Genomic DNA, 15,006 nt, shown 5'->3' with positions numbered 1-15,006 from the left:
GTCACAGGTTTGCCCAGGCTCCACCTTCCAGGAAGGACATAGAGAGTGGACAGACCTTTGTCCTTTTAAGGCGTGGACCTAGAGTAGCATATATCACCTGTGTTCATATTCCCCGGACAAAAACTTAGTCAAGTATCCACATAAAGTTTTTTTAATTTAAAGAGGTTTATTCTGTGTCAAATTTGATGACTGTGTCCCAGAGCTGTGCCCAAGAAGCCTTGAGCAAGTGGACTCCCACATATAGTTTTATGGAGGCATAAAACCTACCTCTACCTTGATGGTCATGTCTACACCCAGCTGTGGGAGAAGGGAAGATTTTGGTAGACAGGTAGTAATCTCTGCTATAGATACATATAGTTTTATTACAAAAGATGTTCTTTTTTCATTTTTAATAGTACTTTGACATGCCACAAATAGGATTTTTCAATTAGCTGTTATGGGCTGCATAGTATTTTTTATGCAGACACACACACTATGATTTATTTAGTGAGTTCTTTACACTTGCCTTTTAAGCTGTTACCAATTTTCTGTTTTAAGCAAAATGCAAACAACTATATGGTTTCTATTTATAAATGTCTATTTTTTTTTAAAAGGCATTGTCCCCAATTTTTATCACACTTGTATATTTGTAAAATTGTCTCATGATATTTTTCTTATTTATTTTTGTTGTAGTTTTTATTGATATAGTGTGGTATGTATTTTAGGGGTACATGTGATATTTTGATACGTGTATACAATGTGTAATGATAATTGTAATTGGGATATCATTTTAAAGATTTATCTTTTATTTGTGTTGGGAACATTATAATTCTTTTAGCTATTTTGAAATATATAATAAATTATTGTTAACTATGATTTCCCTACTGTATTATCAAATACTAGAACTTATTCCTTCTATCTAACTTAATTTTTGTATTCATTAATCAACTTCTCTTAAGCCCTCCCTCCCTTCCTAGCCTCTGGTAACCATCATTCTACTCTTTACCTCCATGAGATCTGCTTTATTAGCTCCTACATATGAGTGAGAACATGTGATACTTGTCTTTTGATGTCTGACTTATTTCATTTAACATAATGACCCACAGTTCCATCCATGTTACTGCAAAAGACATGATTTGATTTTTTATGGATAAATATTATTCCATTATGTATATATAACACATTTTCTTTATCCATTCATCTACCTAAGTTGATGGGCAATTAGGTAGATTCCATATCTTGGCTAGGCTATTGTGAATAGTGCTGCAATAAACACGGGAATGCAGATACCTCTTCGTTATACTGATTTCCTTTCTTTCGGGTATATACCTGGCAATGAAATTTATGGATCAGATAGTAGTTCTATTTTTAGTTTTATGAGGACTCTCCACACTGTTTTCCATAATGGCTGTACTACATTACTGATATTTTTCTTTTTCTCTAATGTAAACAACTGTCACAAGGTCAAGGTCAGTTTGATTTATTGAGCTTGTATAATTTCTGGGCCTCAATAAAACTGATTTTTTTTTGGCAGAAAGACTTATTTAGGTAGCCAGTAGAATAGTAGCCGGAACTAATGAAATACAGTTTCATCCTGATGAGCCACTGAGTAGTGTTATTTTTCTTATTTTCATTAAAGCTTATCTTATATTTAAACATTAATATTAAATGACATCAAGCTATAAGAATAACAGCAAATAAAAATGCACGTTGAGTTTTTTACGTGCATATGTTGCATTCATGACTTTGTGAAGATCAACTTAGAACTTTTAATCTTCTGCCATTATTTGCATTTATATTCCATTCAAGTGATGATGGTTGATGGTTTTGAAGTGGGCCATTATAAAATACCAAGCACAACCTCTGTTGATTTATAAATACTGTGTAAGCATCACTATCAACAGCAGCTAATCTTATTCAAAATAGTCACTTCATTGTCTTGTCAAAAATTTCTGTAGACAGATTTTAAACTAAAGTTAACTTCTGCTATATTGTAATTGAAGGAGCTCTATTTTTGTGTGCCAGCTATCTGTCTCAATAAATGTAAAATCTGTGGTTCTTTTCAGAGAGCTACATTTACTGTAGATATTAATGAGCTGTTGACATGTGAAATTTCAAGAATAGATGTTATGATTTAGAAGAGAAATTTGCAATTCAAAATGTAGAGATTGGCATTTATTTTAAACTTGAAGTTGATAAAGAGAGGTGCAAAAAGACCAGAAGTTTGTATTTGACCAAAATCTACTACCAACAATTGTTCATCTACATGGCCTCTGACCTCAGTTGATCTTTTTTCCTGATTAAATGTCATTGTTTGGTTTATTTTGTTTCCTATCAGCCTTCACTTTCTGTTATATACAACTTTAGATAAAGAGAGAAAATAAACTAAATCAATAGAAAACAATGATGCTATCTCAAAGAATTCATTTAAATTTAGTTTTTCTTAGAGTCTTATTTTTTTAGACAAAAAAAGTGGGGGGGGGGGGCTAGACTGGGCCCTGGGCTAAACTGCTGTGGCGTCAGGCTAGCTTACAGCAACCTCAAACTCCTGGACTCAAGCAATCCTTCTGCCTCAGCGTCCCAAGTAGCTGGGACTACAGGCATGTGCCACCATGCCTGGCTAATTTTTTCTATATGTATTAGTTGGCCAATTAATTTATTTCTATTTACAGTAGAGACGAGGTCTCGCTCTTGCTCAGGCTGGTTTCAGACTCCTGACGTTGACGAATCCTCCTGCCTCGGCCTCCCAGAGTGCTAGGATTATAGGCCTAAGCCACCACACCCGGCCTTAGAATCTTTATTAAAAACAAAATGCTCAACATTTGGAGTCTTCAAATCTCTTTATATTAAATATTTAGTGGATTTATGATATGAGTCCAAATAATTATGATAAATATAGTTTTTAAAATTTTATAAAATAACCATATTGTTATTTCTAAAAGTTGAAAATATTGTTAAACTTTTAACAATTTGAACAAATAAGAACTTTCATCTAAGTAGTAGTATCTTAAGAGATTAAGCATTGATGATGTCACTATTACATGTCTATCAGTTTTTAGGCTACATTTCTCTTTGGTCTCACAAATGAAATTTTTTTTTCTAGGTAGGAGTTGTGTCTAGTTAAGAACTATGATAAAAATGACCAGTTATCTTTTTCTCTGGAGTCGTTTTCTGTTTCTGGGTTTGAAAAAATTTTTTCTGTGATTATAAATATATATATGCTTGTCATAAGAATCCAGGCAATGCGTTTGTCTATGTATTACATACACATATATACATATACATAAAAATATATATGGCATCCTTCCCACAAGCACTCCCAAGAGACTGCTAATACAGGCAGTACCATATTTATGATGGTTTGACTTACAAATTTTCAATCTTATGATAGTGTGGAAGCAATACTCATTCAGTAGGAAATATACTTTAAAGTTTGAATTTTGATCTTTTCCTGGGCTGGTGATACGTGCTACAATACTCTATTGTGATGCTGGGCAGCAATAGTGAGCTGCAGGTCCCAGTCAGCCAAGTGATCACAATGATAAACAACTGATACTCTACAGTGCACTGTGTTGCCTGATGATTTTGCCCAACTGTAGGCTAATTTAAGTGTTCTGAGCATGTATAAAATAGCCTAGGCTAATGTTTGGTATATTAGGTATAATAAATGCATTTTTGACTTATGATATTTTCAACTTACGATGGATTTTTTGGGCTGCAGCCTCATCATAAGTCGAGGAGTGTCTGTATATGAAAAGCATACATGTCACCTTTCCCACATACCACTCCCAAGAGACCTTTAATGACTCCTAGTATGCTAATGGTTTGGTATATATTGTCTGGAGGAGTTAAGAGATAAAGTTTCATGACAGAAGAATGAATACGTGAGCAAAAGGATAAAATGAATTGAATTGATGTAGTGAAAATATGTCATAATAGTGTCTCACCATCATCTCTATGTGTTTACTCATTTTTTTTTTTTCACATTTAAGAATCTTATTTAGTGGCCGGGCGTGGTGGCTCATAATGTAATCCTAGCACTCTGGGAGGCCGAGGCAGGAGGATTGCTTAAACTCAGGAGTTCAAGACCAGCCTGAGCAAGAGTGAGACCCCTGTCTCTACTGAAAATTAGAAAGAAATTTGGCCAGGCAACTAAAAATATAAAAAATTAGCCAGGTGTAGTGATGTAAGCATATGATCTTAGTTACCCAGCCACTTGGGAGGCTGAGGCAGGAGGATCACTTGAGCCCAGGAGTTTGAGGTTGCTGTGAGCTAAACTGATGCCATGGCACTCTACTGGGCAATAGTGCAAGATTCTGTCTCAAAAAATATATATATAAAATATTATTTAATAGCATGTTGTAGAACTAACAGTAAAAGAACAACAAAAACCTTTTTTTAAATAAATAGTTGAGCAAAACTACAAAACTAAATGGGATCATATAGGAATGTATAAGAAAAAGTCATCCCAGTAGATTTCTTGGGAGTTGTAGAGCTATGGCTAATAGTCAATTTCAAAGTGTGGTTTGAAGTCCTCATACTGCCATTGAAGATTATCAAGATTTCTTGTAGCTTCTTCACATTTGAGAGAGGGTTAGAATTTCTTCTTTCAGGTTTCTCTAAGGTAGGGTAGGTAGTAGTGGTGGGGGGAGTGAAATGAGGGATTTTTGTGCTTACTATCTCTCTGCCATTGACTTGACATCATGTTGCCATCCATTTTCTTCTATGTCCTTGTTCATTATTATTAGTAGTAGTAGTGGCACTGAGTTAGGAGACCATAAAATTAGTCAAGAATTGTTACTTCTTAAGAAATGTATAAATTATAATTAGAAACCATTTGTAAGAGCAAAGCAATTGGGTGCTTTTCTAGTCCCTGTGTATCAAGAGGTAAACAACAAAACAGATTATGACTCCTACCCTCATGATAGACTTTGGACCCTAGTAGCAGATACAAACATGAAACATGCCCAAATTTTATGATAAATTCTACTATAAAGGAAAAATGGGGAGTACTACAAAAGAAAAGTAGGGCCATCATTTAGATTTGGTCATAGGAGAGTAGAATGAGTGGGAGTGGCCACCATAATTTCTTATTGACTTCTCACTGTGGAGATGAGACTCTGAAGATTTTTGAAAGCTACCATCATTTTCCCCCTTACTCCTTTTATACAAAGAGTTAATTGATTTTTTAGTAGAAACAGATTTTCGTGGCTTAATAAAGCTCTACCTGATTGACTCACCTCAGAAATTTCTTTTGTAGTTGTCTGCAAATCAATTTTATGGCATTTTTCTGCCCTGGAAATTAACTGTACACATGGAGAGTTAAGTGGGAAATTTAGGTTTGATACCCTGCTTCTGTAATGAAAGGACAAAAATACTTTGTATAGATGTTCAATGATTATTAGCTCTTAAAAAAAAGAAACCATTATTGATTCAGCAGATACTTCTCTGAAGTTTCTTTTTAGTGGCTTTAACTTGTAGAAATTGAGGTTGGCTTGTTTATATTTTCTGAAAGGCAAAAATAAAATAACATGCTTTTTCCATTCTACCAAAATACACATATGTGTAAATAAGGTAGCTTAAAGATAAGTAATTTAGAGGTTTCAGATTCAGTGCTAACATAAAGCGATAGAGAAATAAAGAAAATATAACCTCACTTAGAAGAAATTATCTATTTAGATTAAAAGAAAGAAAATAGTGCTGCCCCATAAGGGTGAGAAAAATGTTTATGAATCGAGCATTACCATAGTTTTCTCCTTCCCCTTTCACCCCATGTTGAAGAGATATTTCATGATGCGTGTGATTATTGGTGAAAGTGATTTTCATTTGCTTAACCTAATCTAGCATTCAAAATGTTGTGTGCTATTGGAATCAACAGGAACTACTGTTTATTGAATAGTTCCTTGGTGCTATACAAGTGTTAACTTATTTAATTCTTACTATGTTTCTCTAAAATAAGTATAACTTCCCTCCTTTGGCAGTTGGGGAAACAAACTCAGGAAATTGAAATAACTTGTCCAATATCACATGTCTAATAAGGAAAAGAACCAGGTTTTAAATCTAGGTTCATTTGACTGCCAAGCTTATGCTCTTTTCACTAAGATAAGCTGTAGGGTTAGAAAACAAACTGGGCTTCCTAGTCAGGAGACCTGGTTCAAATTATGACTCTGTCACTGATTAGTTATGTGACTTGTCTTCTTTTTTTTTTTTTCCTATGAAATGGGTCTAGCGCACAGTTTACCTTCAAGGGTCACTGTGAGGGTCCAGTGGGTTACACGTAAGAATTTGAGGTGTGGCTGGCAACATCTGATGATAAAATGTAGCAAGTTCAACAAAAGCTTTTTTAAAAAAATTCAGTAGATTTAGGGGGTACAAGTGTTTTTTGTTCGGTCCCTATTTTGGAGAGCAGAGTGGGAAAAATATTTGGAAATAATTTATGAATTTGTATGGTCTTGAAACAAATTTTATTTTATCTTTAGGTCACTGAAATTTGTATGACAGGAATTTCATTTGTAAATAACAATTCTTGCATAAGAAGGATTTTACTTTTCATAGAGCTCAAAGGCTAGATTGAGACAGCTCTTTGCAGAAATTATGAAACATCAGCTTCTCTCTAGATATTAGAAACTTTAACTTGTTTTATTGAGTGAGTTTGAATTAGGATAGCTTTCATGGGAACTAGAAAACTACAAGCAAAGATAACTGAATGTACTACTTCTACCTGCCCCACTGCCCTCCCCTTCAGTTTGTTTGTCTTTAGGATTCTTCCTCTTTTGAAAAGAAAGAGAAATGTTTTTCTCTTAAATATTTCCTCCTCCTTGTTTTGTTTTGTTTTGTTTTAGTGTGTTGTTTTGTTGGTCTTCTTTTACTTTGAAATGGCAGCTGTTCCTGCCAGCTCCTTGGGAGTTTGAAGAATATCAGTCAGCTTCACAGCTGGAAATAGAATGATCTACAGCAGGGGTCCTCAAACTTTTTAAACGGGGACAGTTCACTGTCCCTCAGACTGTTGGAGGGCCATTGGAGAAGTGCGGCACACATTCCACACATGTGCATTGTGGACCTGGGACTAGTCGGCTGCTAAGCAGAGCAGGCAGCGGTGGCAAAAACACCCAGCAGGCCTGATAAATGTCTTTGGTGGGCCGCATGTGGCCCGCGGGCCATAGTTTGAGGACGCCTGATCTACAGCAATAATAAAACTTTAAGCTTTTTCTGTCACTCTAATTTCTCTTTTTTCTTCCATTAATGAAAGCAAAATTTGATTTGCCCTTCCATGACAAAGGAAGGGTTAAATTTAAGGAGCTGTGAATACTTTGAAGTAGGGGATGCAGGGTGAGAAAGACAGCTAGAGAATCTGTAGTCCTTAATCCTTTGATCTGTCAGTTCTGTCCTCTCAGCTGTGTTCCCATTCTTGTTTCTGCTTCTCTTCTTCTCAGGGTTGTCAGTGAACCTAGCAATGCCTGCCTGGCTCTGGATTATGTTAATTGCCAGCAAAAAGGCAATGGAGACTCCTTTAGGTATATTCTCCTGTGTCCGTACTTTGCAAGAAGAGGATGGTGATGATGATGTTGATAACTTATTATTTGGTAGGCACTGCCTTAACTACTTCCATTCCTATTTTACAGTTAAAGAAACTGAGGTTTTAAAGAGTAACTTCTGTTAGATTATTATTATTTTTTTAAACTATAAAATATTTTTTATTTCGGCATATTATGGGGGTACAGATTTTAAGGTTTCAATAAATGCTCATTGCCCCCCCTCCCCCCACAAGTCTGAGTCTCCATCATGACCATCCCCCAGATGGTGCACATCTCACTCATTATGTATGTATATACCCGTCCCCTTCCCCCCTCCCACCTGCCCAATACCCTATTACTGTAGTACCTATGTGACCACTTAGGTGTTGTTCAGTTAATACCAATTTGCTGGTGAGTATATGTGGTGCTTGTTTTTCCATTCTTGGGAAACTTCACTTAATAGTATGGGTTCCAGCTCTAACCAGGAAAATATAAGATGTGCTATATCACCATTGTTTCTTAGAGCTGAATAGTACTCCATGGTATACATATACCACATTTTATTAATCCATTCTTGGATTGATGGGCACTTGGGCTGTTTCCACAGCCTTGCAATTATGAATTGTGCTGCTATAAACATTCGAGTGCAGGTGTCTTTTTTGTAGAGTGTCATTGGATCATTTGGGTAGATGCCCAGCAATGGGATTGCTGGATCAAATGGTAGATTCAGTTGTATCGCTTTAAGGTATCTCCATATTGCTTTCCACAGAGGTTGAACTAGTTTGCAGTCCCACCAGCAGCGTAGGAGTGTTCCTCTCTCTCCGCAACCACGCCAGCATTTATTGTTTGGAGATTTTTTGATACAGGCCATTCTCACTGAGGTTAAGTGATATCTCATTGTGGTTTTGATTTGCATTTCCCTGATGATTAGAGATGTTGAGCATTTCTTCATATGTTTGTTGGCCATTCTTCTGTCTTCTTTAGAAAAGTTTCTGTTCAAGTCCTTTGCCCACTTTTTAATGGGGTTATTTGATTTTTTCTTCCTGAGTTTCGTGAGTTCTAAGTATATTCTAGTTATCAGTCCCTTATCGGATGCATAGGATGCAAAAATTTTCTCCCATTCTGTAGGTTGTCTGTTTACTTTCATGACTATTTCTTTGGCTGTGCAGAAGCTTTGTAGTTTGATCATGTCCCATTTATTTATTTTTGTTGCTGCTGTGATTGCCTTTGGGGACTTCTTCATAAACTCTTTGCCCAGGCCGATGACTAGGAGAGTGTTTCCAACTTTTTCCTTTAGAGTTCTAATAGTTTCATACCTTAGGTTTAAGTCTGTTATCCAACGTGAGTTGGTTTTTGTGAGAGGTGAAAGGTGTGGGTCCTGTATTAGCCTTCTACAGGTGGCTATCCAGTTTTCCCAGCACCATTTATTGAAAAGGGATTCTTTTCCCCAGCGTATATTTTTGTCTGCTTTGTCAAAGATTACATGGCTGTATGAGGATGGTTTTATATCAGGATTCTCACATCTGTTCCACTGGTCAATATTCCTATTTTTGTGCCAATACCATATTGATTTAATTACTACAGTTTTGTAGTATAGTTTGATATCTGGCATATTATTGCCTCCCATTTTGTTTTTGTTGCCTAGAATTGCTCTTGATATTCGGGGTCTTCTTTGGTTCCATACGAAGCGTAAAATTATTTTTTCTATATCTGTGAAGAATGCTGATGGGATTTTAATAGGTATTGCATTGAATCTGTAGATCAGTTTGGGTAGTATAGACATTTTGATGATATTGAGTCTACCGATCCACGAGCATGGTATGGATTTCCATCTGTTTACATCCTCTGCTATTTCCTTCCTCAGTGTTTCATAGTTCTCCCTGTAGAGGTCTTTTACGTCCTTGGTTAAGTCTATTCCTAGGTACTTTAATTTCTTTGTTGCTATTGTGAAGGGAATTGAGTCTTTGATTTGGTTCTCAGTTAGATTGTTGTTGGCATATATGAATGCCTCTGATTTCTGTGTATTGATTTTGTATCCTGAGACTTTACTAAATTCATTGATCAGTTCCAGGAGTTTCTTGGTTGAATCTTTGGTGTTTTCTAGATACAATATCATATCATCAACAAACAGTGAAAGTTTGATCTCTTCTGCCCCTATTTGGATACCTTTGATTCCATTTTCCTGTCTGATTGCTGTAGCCAAGACTTCCAGCACTATGATGAACAGAAGTGGAGATAGTGGGCAGCCTTGTCTGGTTCCAGTTTTAAGTGGGAATGATTTCAATTTTTCCCCATTCAGTATGATGTTGGCTATGGGTCTGTCATATATGGCTTGTATCATTTTTAGGTATGTCCCTTCTATGCCTATTTTCTTAAGTGTTCGTATCATGAAAGGGTGTTGAATTTTGTCAAAAGCTTTTTCTGCATCTATTGAAAGAATCATGTGGTCTTTGTTTTTGCTGTTAGATTATTGACTGAGGTCATGCTGCTAGTAAGAGGCCCAGGTAGGATTTGAGTCCAGGTCTGTCTGGTCCCAAAGCCTTGATTAATACCAATGCATTAATGGTAATAATTCCCTTAGTTAACAATTATCATAATGAATTGAGAGCCCAAAGATGAGCAAGCTACTGTCCTTGCCCTTAAGTTGCTCTTAGTCTAGTCATAGGGAGCATTCACGTAATCTAATTATAAGGCAGTGTGATAAAACTCTTACAGAAATATGTTCAAAGCTATCGAAGCACAACAATGAGTTTTTTTGGTTATACGTTGGAGAGCTGAAGGCATCAGAAAGGAGATGATATTGAATTTGAGTAGTCCTGACTGCTTTGACTACTTCTATCATTAGTTTTATGGTGCAACAGCATTTAGGGCATAGGCAATATCACTAATAAAAGCAGAGACATACAGATACTTGGGTCACTCAGGTAATGTTGAGTGTGAAGTTATGGCTGATGCATGGTAGAAAAGGACGATGTCCAGAGATAAGGTTAGAGACTGAGGTTGGCACTCAGTTTTGAAGGATCTTGTAGCTATGCTAAGGATTTTGGGTGCACCTCTAGAAGCATTAGTGAGGCAATAAACATCTTTAAGCCAGAGAATGACATAATGTGGTCTGCCAAGATCTGATCACAGTGGTACTAGTGTGAAGATTGAATTGGAAGGGGAAGAACTAGACAGAAAATTTTTGATGAGACTAATGTAATAGACAAGCGAAGAAATAATGAAGGCCTGAAATAATGCAGCATTGGTAGGGATGGCAAGGATAAAAGGGGCTTGAGAAATTAGTGAGAATTGACATGTAAAGAGGGAATGATAAGCAAATTCAAGATTTTTTTTTTTTTAGTTTAGGTGGCTATAAGGATGCCATTTATTGAGATGAGGAAACCAAGAGGATGACCAAGTTGGGGGTGGAGGACAGGTAATAAATTTGTCTTTTGGACATGTATTGATTAAAATGCATCTGGGATGTTTAGTTAAGGGAGATGTCCAATTAGCTGATGACTCATGATCTGTTTTTCAACTGACTAGAAATAAAGGAGTCTGGAGCTCATCAGAGGAGCCCAGATTGGAGATATCAATTTGTGAGTCATCAGCAAAGAAGTGATAATTGAATCAGTGGAAACAGATGAGATCACAGAGGGAAAGAAGAATTAAGGGCAACCTTTGAATATTATCTATTCATCTACCTGCTTTGGTTGTCTATAAATGAATTTGAATGGGTGGACTAGTGTGGAATGACTAATAATTCCAAACATAGGAAGGTCTCTCTCCTGTGACTGGAACACAGCTTGTTATTTCTTTCTGGAAGACTGAACTGATTGCCAAGGCAACTTCCTGTCGCTTGATGGGACTCTTTTAAAACCAAATAACATTTCAAAACAAAATGTTTTACATGATAAATATATAGAATTTTTATCAATTGTAAAAAGGACAGCCTTGGAATGAAGGGTTGGTGAAAAGAGTTCAGCTTTCTTTTGTAGCAGGTATGTGGAACTTTTTAGTAAATGAGAACATGAGAATTTGTGTAGGGGGTAAATCCAGCATATCTCCTAGCCTGTTCTATTATTTGTCACCAGGAAGATAGTGACATACCATGACTCTTTGTAGTACTCCAACCAAATTTAAATGGAATAGAGCCTCTTTTAATGTACATAGTATATTGTACTCAATAGTAGCTGGCAAATACATACCAGTAGACCGTAAGACTATTATTTTCCTGTTCCCGTCATATACTAAAAATATTCATGCACATTAAATACGAGTGAAGCAATACAATTAGTTGCTTTTTAGGTCCTAGAAATGAGTTGTTGCTCCAGCTCCAGCTCTATAGTCATAGTCATAAAGTAATTATCCCATTTTCATTGTCTGAATGAATTGAGGCAGCAAAACAAAAATTAGACTTTATTCCATCTGGTGTTTGTAAACAGATCCCACTGCCTTTACTTATAGTAAATCAGATTCCAGGATTTGTATTATATGCTCATGTTTATAATTTTAACCACTTCGGTATGAGCGTCAACTATAGTCGATAGCCACAGATGAATGCGCACAGCTGAGCGTCGACTTTAGCCGGCAGCCATGATGTTAAGGCGCACGGCCAAGTGTCGACTTTAACGTTAATAACAAAACTTGACTTTTCTAATTTTTCGTTTATCAAAATAAAATTGTGAACATTTAAAAATAACGTAATGAAAACATATATGTATGTGTTACCTATTCTGATTTACATTACAAGTAAAGCTGCTTGTAAAGTAAAACAAGCTTTCAGTGCTTTCAAGCTTTCCTCATCACACAAGAGCAAAACGGATTCGTCATTAATGCACAGCACAAATTATCGTGCGGACTAAGAGTGCCGGCTGTGGACAAGGTTTCATGGCCAGTGAGCACCATACTGAAGTGGTTAAAGATTCTAATCTTGTAGGTTATAAGAGGCAGTGTTTTATAGTGGAAAGAGCAAGCTTTGGGGCCTGATATGCCCCGGGTTTAAATCAGGGTTTGCCATTTCCTAGCTGAGTGAGTTAGACAAGATACTCAACTTCACAGTTTTTTTCCCCCTTAATTGTAAAATGGGCATAATTATAACACTGATCTTTCAGGATTCTTGTGATTTCTTAATGAAATAGTGAATATAAAATGTCAGGCTCAGTGTATATAGTATGCTATTTTTATCCTTCCCCTTAACATGAATTAAAGGCAGCATTTCTCAAAATTTGTTCTGTTAAACTCTAATGCTTTCAAAATGCTTTTTTAAAAAAAGATGTTCATTTTTATTGTTCAGCTGAATTTGTGAAATGCCACCTACTCCCATAGCTCCCTCTTGGAGAACTACTATACAAATTAACATACTTAATTGTGCTGAGAAGCCATGGTATGAACAAATCATTTTTTTTTTTGTTGTTGTTGTTGTTGTTTAAATTTTTAAGCCTAGCATTTCCCAAATTTATTTTTTTAATTATGCCATTTTTTTTTTCTTAGAACACCTAGAAGCAGCCCATGTTATTGATGGGATACATTTTGGAAAAGGTCAATTTAATAATCAGCGCCAGGTGCTATTTGATATTTAAGAGTTTGGTTTCATGGAACTACAGCTACCATTACAATATCCTATGGACTACATAGTGCTAGCCAGCTTAAAAGTTTGGGAATTTTTATGTTGCAGTGGACATTATTCGTTCAGGAAAACTGAGTTTCAATTGCAGTTCTGCCGTTTGTAGCTGTGTGGCCCTTGACCAGTGACTAATTTCTACATTGGCAGGCCTCAGTGTTCTCATCTATGAAATAACACCCTTTCTATCTGCCCCACAAGATTGTTGCAAGAATCCATGAGACAATAGTTGTGAAAACAACTTGGAAAATTAAAACCGCTTGTCGGTGGAGGGTGGTATTACTACTATTCTAGGAAAAGGAATTATAGGAGCAGTGAAGGTAGAATAGGGCAGTCTGGAGGTTGAGCTATGCTGCTTTCTCTTTCCCATCAAGCACGCTTGGATCCCATAGGCTACCTGCCTGAAAACATTTTCAACTCCTGAGTTTCTTAGTAATTAAAACGATTCCCAGATGAATGTGCCTGAATGTCAGTAGCTCCATCTTTTGTCAGTGTTCTTGGACTCATTTGCGGAAGCCATTGTGAAATACAGTATGTAGTTTAGCATCATGTAGCTATGCCTGCTGCTGAATATTTAACACTGAATTGTAATTATGCACAATGAAAAAGAAGATTGTTAGGATTTAATTAATAGGCTCTAATTAATGGGTTTAATGCTTTGCTTACTCATACAGTTCAACTTTTTTTTATATCTACCTATAATATATTTCTTTCTATTAGGAGACATTAAACAAAATAATGTTGCTTTAACATTAAACACTATGTAAAGGATGAGAAATGTCTCGAGTTACTGTTTCAATACTATATTTTGCTATATTGTTCTGTTGTTTTCTTTATTGGTATTAGTAGGGCAGTTGTGTAACTCATTTCCTTATTTATCAGAAACTGGTAAAACTTAGGTGTCACTCTGAGCAAGCTATGTGACACTTTAAAGAGATGGAAACAAGGTTTTTTATAACTTCAAGGTCAGTATTACACTCAATGGAGAACTATACCTCGATATCATAATCATTGAGCTTTTCTGTCTTTGAAAATTAAAAAAAAACCTGTTTGCGATTTTTACTATTTTAGTTGAAAATTTTAGGTCACTTTCCCATTGTGTGGACATTAATTTTATGTTTGCTCTTTAAATACTGTGAATACTCATTTCTAGTTACACAAAGAGACTAGCTTTAAGCAAGCCTTTTTGATCATATAAAATAGTGTTCCCAGCAATAGAGATAAGCTTCATACTCCATCATAAAGTACTTTTTTCATTTGCTCAGTGTACAGAGGCAGTTGTGACACAAAATTGGGAGAAAATGTGCTGTACCCCCTTTTCTTATTTTTTTCTCAGTCAGGAAGGCCTCACTTTGTCCTTAAAGTAAATCGTATCTCTGAGGTTTAAAAAAAAAAAACCAATAACCTAGTCTTATTATTCCCTACAGAAGCAGTTTTAAAACTAATGGAAATAATATTTTATAAATTGAATTTGAATGTCAGAGTTCTAAAGCTATATCTTTAAAGATAATCTTGGGAAAATATTTTGTGGGTTTTAATTTTTGCTATTTATATTTCAGTATTGTTCCTGAGAGCATATTAGAATGTCATATTGGTTTTTTTTCTTTTTCTTTTTGTCATATTGATTTTGATACCTAAAGTCTTTGTCTTTGTCTTTATGGGATATTATAAACCATATTTAGAACCATACAAATACTACAATGAATTTAGTCAAAATCTGTACTGGATTTATAGTGGGTTTACTAGTAATAATGTTACCCTCTTTTGTCAGAAAGACCACAGTAATCAAAACCGTGTCTCTCACCTTTTACATACATAATTGGATGAAATCACCAGATGGTGATATTAAGAGTACATCAACAGGAAAAGTTGAAAATGGGAGCTGCATGGAAAAATACTAGAACCAAT

General features: G+C 35.7%; 1 protein-coding gene across 2 annotated transcripts in view; it reads left to right on the top strand.

Annotated features, from left to right (window-relative positions):
* The window catches only part of CHM (CHM Rab escort protein), a 189,021-nt gene that overhangs the window by 38,801 nt on the left and 135,214 nt on the right, over nt 1-15,006 (top strand). The window contains exon 1 of one of the 2 annotated variants that reach the window (XM_012784564.3): nt 9,875-10,911. The exons of the other annotated variant lie outside the window; for it this stretch is intronic. Coding sequence (XP_012640018.2) covers nt 10,886-10,911 — 26 coding nt within the window. The 5' untranslated portion in view covers nt 9,875-10,885. Of the gene's footprint in view, nt 1-9,874; nt 10,912-15,006 lie in introns of those variants that run through there. 2 annotated transcript variants of the gene reach the window in all.

This window comes from Microcebus murinus, chromosome X (assembly GCF_040939455.1).
Source record: "Microcebus murinus isolate Inina chromosome X, M.murinus_Inina_mat1.0, whole genome shotgun sequence".
NCBI lineage: Eukaryota > Metazoa > Chordata > Mammalia > Primates > Cheirogaleidae > Microcebus > Microcebus murinus.
The sequence above is the reverse complement of the archived record's forward strand: the minus strand, read 5'-3'. Positions and strand labels throughout refer to the sequence as shown.